At 37.2% G+C, this 5,488-nt stretch overlaps 1 protein-coding gene across 2 annotated transcripts in view; it reads right to left on the bottom strand.

The window, feature by feature from the left end:
- The window catches only part of LOC109827057 (SNAP25 homologous protein SNAP33-like), a 7,430-nt gene extending 3,895 nt beyond the window's left edge, over window positions 1-3,535 (bottom strand). The window contains exons 1-3 of one of the 2 annotated variants that reach the window (XM_020394021.1): window positions 3,344-3,535; window positions 3,170-3,268; window positions 1,582-2,096 (exon numbers count right to left, since the gene is read on the bottom strand). In XM_020394021.1, the coding sequence (XP_020249610.1) occupies window positions 1,582-2,013 (432 nt within the window). In that variant the 5' untranslated portion in view covers window positions 2,014-2,096; window positions 3,170-3,268; window positions 3,344-3,535. The remainder of the gene's footprint in view (window positions 1-1,581; window positions 2,097-3,169; window positions 3,269-3,343) is intronic. The other variant, XM_020394022.1, reaches the window with a different exon arrangement.
- Between the last annotated feature and the right edge of the window lie 1,953 nt (window positions 3,536-5,488).

Below are 5,488 nucleotides of genomic sequence, written 5' to 3'. Positions count from 1 at the left end.
GGATTATATAAATATATATATATATACACACACATATACATATATTTTATATATACATATATTATACATATAAGAAAATAAGAAAATAAAAAAAATAAAAAAAACACTGTTCCGGGCCGGGCCGACGACCGCCGGGTTCCGGCCCGGCCGGGCCCGGGCCGGCCGGCTTTTTGGACACCCCTAGGTATGGTACGGACAACCGGCACAAGAATTCATAAGATGTCACAGCTCAACCACTGAACCTCTTTAAGGCCTGTATTTCAGAGGGAAAATCTAGGGAGAACACCTCAGATAGAGCTTTTCGAAGTTCTTGCAGGCACCAATATTCACTCTAGATAAGAATGATAGATAACATAAATCTGAATCACGAAAGTAGAAACAATCATAGTTATCAGCTGAACCTCAGTCGATTACCACGTACCTCATGGAAGATGAATGCAGTTCTCAGGGGCCATTAATCCAATTTTACAAGTTTATAAATATTTTTAGGCTGCACTGCAGACATCCAATGACAGAGAAGCAAATCGTAATTTACATCCCCAAACCACAGCAGGAAGCACAGCTCCTAAAACATCATTATTAGAAGACTGGGACTAAAAAAGGGTGGCCCAATGCACGAGGCTCCCACCATTGTGGGCTCTGGAGAAGGTCAGATGTACACGACCTTACCCTCACACACACGCAGAGAAGCTGTTTCTGAGACTTGAACCCGTGACCTCCAGGTCATAAGGCAGCAATGTTACCATTGCATGAGGCTCCCCCTCAAGACTGAGACTATATAATGTAATTATTATTTCTCATAATAAAGATCAGCTTCAAAGAAGAAGAAACAAAGCTTGATGTCGTAGTAGTGGAAGAAAAGCAAGTTTCTTATTTTGGTAATTTAATGAATGAAGGGGAGCTCGCCATTCAAGTTTATTAGGTGCTAATACTATTCAAGTTTTAGTATAAGCAGAAATGTGATGCGTACTAATTTATTAGTTTTCTTGTGAAGAACCTCAATGAAATGGCACCTTTGGATTCTGAATTAGGCTATAAAGGTAGAAAACAGAAGTGGTAACCTCTGTAGAAATTGTAGCCAGAAAAGTGATGTATTAAAACCTTCGAACTGTAAGATATCATTGTTCAAAATGGTTATTATTATATAAATTCATAATTGCATCACTTCAATCAAATTATGATGGAGGAAGTTGAGCTAATGCGTTGAGGCCTAGCACAGTGGTTACAGTATATGGGGTTGGGTCATGGAATGTCCTAGGTTCTAGACCAAGATGTGACTTCCATTCAAAATAATAATAATATAAACACTGAGTTGAGCTAGTTATTACTTAGATGAAAATGATGACATGTTCATACCAATGTCTATTGGTAATGACATGCCCTCATATGCAGTTTTTTGCAGGTTGTGGGGTCATATATTTCCATATAGTACATAGAGAAGGTGAAACACTATTTGGACAATGAAATTTAATGCAAGATCCTTAGATAAGAATGGTAACATGCCATTTACAATAGACTACTATTCACTATCCACACATCCACAATAGAGATAAAAGAAAGAACAAACTTAAAGATGCTTACCCTACTAAGGTCCTGATCAATATTGGCAGCTGTGACATGCGTGCGTGTGATTTGCTCTCCCTGCTGATGCAAGTTAACAAGAGTCCTAGACGCATCCTCTCTAATTTCTTCAGCAATTCTCAAGCAACCATTTACCTTCTGTGTAGTCTCATCGGCCTTATATACAGCATAGCCTTCTAGTTCTTGGACTGATTGATTCTCCAAACCCCCGGAGTCACGGAAATCATTCTTATACTTGTTTCTAGCAGCAGAATAAGAAGACGATGGAACCCAATTTCCTTGATTTCCTTGGCTTAATACGGGTGCAGAAGAAGTCCTTGGAGGTTTAGAATTCAGCTTGGTTTCTGAATCTGAATCAAAAGGGTTGGATCTAGAAAGACTAGGTTCACCTGAGCGTTGCGTATAAACCTTAGACGAAGTCATTTTGGACATGCCGATAGCAATACGAAGCTAATGAGACTGATTAATATATAAAAGCTGATGCCGAGCTCTGAACTGTGATACAATTATGGTACCTGATAATTTTATCAGGAACTGTCATGAGTACTCACGACTTTTATAAGAAAATCAACTAACGAATTAGGTAGACATGAAAAGATATCAAAGAAGCACTGGAGCAAATTAAAGACCAAATTGGAGAGGCATAAAAGATTAAACCAGAATGTCAGAGAATATAACGGAAATTCGAACACATAACATTGCAGTTATTAAGAAAACCTCTTACAGTTTAGCGACGGGCAGGGAATGCAATTCATAAACTATAGATTGCAAAATATTAAGAGCGGCATAAGGAAGTGCCATGGACGATGAAAAATTAACTACTATCAAGACTTTACCAAGTAACATAAAGTTTGTAAGAATCTTATAAACACAGACTAGATGAAATTGTCCACAGACTCCATAAAGTAATGATCATACATAAATCAGTAATGGAAAATTGTGCTCAAAATGTAGACAGCAGTTATACAAAGAATAGAAGACATGGAAAAAAAATAATAAATCAAATCAAATAAAATAACAGTAACGTAAAAAGCTAATTAAAGAGTTGAATATTCTCGAAGCAAGCAAAATTATGAAAAGCATAGAGATAAAGTAATAACCATAGTGCGCAAAGGAGGGGCAAATTGGGAGAAACCCCACAGCCCTCAAACATCGCAATTGGTAGATAAAAGAATCAGATCAAATAAATGTTCAAGAAATTATTAAAATAAAATAACTTGAATAGAAGACTAAAAACAAACCAAAAACTATTAGGGGGCAGAATTTACAAGGCTGACAAAAGTGAAACAATTGCAAAAAAGATGAGAAACATGAAGAAAATAGCTTTCTTGCAACTTTTCTTGAAGATTCATGACTAGATGCTATAGAAAAACTTTATCAAGCATCAGAAGCCAACAAATTCAGCAGCCCAATCATCTAAATAAACTTCAAGACCTAAAAGGAAACGATAAAACTACAAGCCCTAACTCATAGGAGGCCAACTATTCCAAGAAAGGTATAGTTCCAAGCAAAAAAAGCAGACCCCAATACATAAAACCCATCAAGATCCAATTTTGAACTGAAAAGTCAAACAAGGACCAAAAATTACCAGATGGGTAATCTCTCCAAGAACCAAAACAGTTGGGAACTGATGAAGTAAAACTCCCCCAACTTTGCCAAAACAAGAGCAAGATCGAAACAGCAAGCCCTAGCCCAAAAACAAGAGCGCTTGATGAAAATAATCGATACCCATTTGGGATTAATAGATAAAGTAGTTAGTTACCCGAGATTGAAAGTTTCAGAGAGAGGTCCTTCTCTCTGTCACGCGTAGATCACGACGTTGAAGCGGGCTAATGGAGAGAAGGTGATAGGAAATTAGAAAGAGGACTTTTTTTATTTGTGTAAAGTTGAATCTTTTGCAGTTCTAATTAATTCGAACAGGTCTGCAGAAAAAGATAAAAAAGCGGCGGAGGGAAGATTAGACCGTTGAGCTTATATGGGTCTTTTGTAATTTCATAGAAGGTTCAGTTGGGAAAATTGGAATTACTTGCTGGAGGGGGTTAGAAGGCCAAATTGGGTCTTTGTAATTGCTGTTTTCTAGTTCTATAGTTGGTGTGGACTTTTTGATGGTGATTGAGTTGAGAAAAGTCTATATGAAAGACTTGACCTCCAAATGGAGGGGTTTTGGGTGATGGATAGGTGGGAAGTTAAGATTTGGAAGAATAAATTAAAATAGACTTTTTCCCCCATAGAAAAAAGAGCAGTGCCAGATGGATTCAAGGCTATGTTTGGGAGTTCATTAACGAAGAGGATCATGTTTGAGAGTTTAGCGAAGGGAATGAAGATGAATCATTTCTTAGCCTTTGGATTTATATCATGATGGTGCACAACAATTCACCTCCTCTACACCCCAATTTGGGAATTAACCAAATTATATAGAATGGAGGTTGGAGGATGTAAATTTTGTTACTTTCCTTTCTCTATATTCCCTTTCAAAAAAAAACTCAGAAGCAAGGTTGAGCTATTTACCTTCATTCCCCTACCCCTTATTTACTCACATCCAAATAAAGCACAAAAGAGAGAAGATGTGGCGATTATAATTGGTGTCACTAATAACATCTTAATTAGTGGATATTCAAAGGAAAATCAAATGACTTTAAAAAGAACTCACCATATCGTGACACGCCATCCTTTTGTCTCACAAAACCTTTTGAAACGTGGACAAAGATCTCAATTGTATATTTTCAATTTTACTTTATCTTAACCGTTAACCTAAAATCAATCTTTATCATTCAATACAATTAACTATGAGAAATTATGATGCACAATTATTTTATATATCACCAAATTTAATCGTGCCTTATTTTTAGTTACCAAGATTTAGAGATTTTTTCGATAGGTTTGAATTTGAATTTTATATAGATTTTAGTTTTTAAAAAGTATCATATCACAATTAAAAAAATTCTAAAATGGTTAGAATTTGGAAATCCTTAGAATATCGCTTAACAAATGTATCACTTTCGTGGGTTTATTTACAAAAAATGTAAGAGAACATTTATCACAAAAATTCTCTCTTTTAACTATTCTCTCTTCTGCCTCACAAATAGGCAACCACCTCCCCCCTCCCTCTCCCAAATCCTCTCCTCTCATTTGTTGCCTCGAAGGTAGGAGTTCATCAAGTTTCTCTTGGTCTGCCCTATCTTATAAAAGCAGTCGATACTTCCTAGTCGTCAATCATCGTGTCACTACACAATACCCTCCTGGGGTCAATGCTGGTTCATAGTGATGAGTTGGTTGTTGATAATACCGATGCTGATGGTGGGTGCTTTCATAATATTTATAAATAGGAGTATCTTGCCTTTCATTTCTTTGAGGCATGACACGTTGTATATGATGTCCGAAGAAGTATCGTCCTCCAGTCTCATAATGAGTTGGTTCTACATAATGATACCGCGGAGATTGTCTTCGTTCCCAGTGATCTTCATTTGACTCAGACATATGGCCCCAAGAAGATAAGGTTTGAATCATATTTAGATTCATAACTTATCGGTTTACCTAAATAGAATTGATAGTGCTAAGAACGTGGAGCATCATTTTGGCGAGAGCCTCACTCTAGGCCTGCCTAGGAGAATAGCAGAGGGTATTGTAGAACATTGCTCTGACGTCTCCCTTGAGGGGTCATTAACTTGAACTTGTTGCACTGGGGCAGGCACTTCACTACTTGGTGTTTTTAAAAAACTTTCCTTCTTGATAGGGCTTTTTGGTTGTTGAGGGTTGGGCAATTGAAGATGAGGGAATTCCCTATCATAAGAACTTGCTCCAAATGCCTCCATGTCTCGAGAGCATCCAATATGAGGGGAATGCGTTTGAGCAACATAGCGCCTCATTTCAACTGAAGAGAAATCTATGCTTTTTTTCATCACTCCCT

Source organism: Asparagus officinalis, unplaced genomic scaffold (genome assembly GCF_001876935.1).
Source record: "Asparagus officinalis unplaced genomic scaffold, Aspof.V1 AsparagusV1_Un11, whole genome shotgun sequence".
Taxonomy (NCBI): Eukaryota; Viridiplantae; Streptophyta; class Magnoliopsida; order Asparagales; family Asparagaceae; genus Asparagus; species Asparagus officinalis.
Note: the sequence above shows the minus strand (reverse complement) of the source record. Positions and strands in the feature narration are given on the sequence as shown.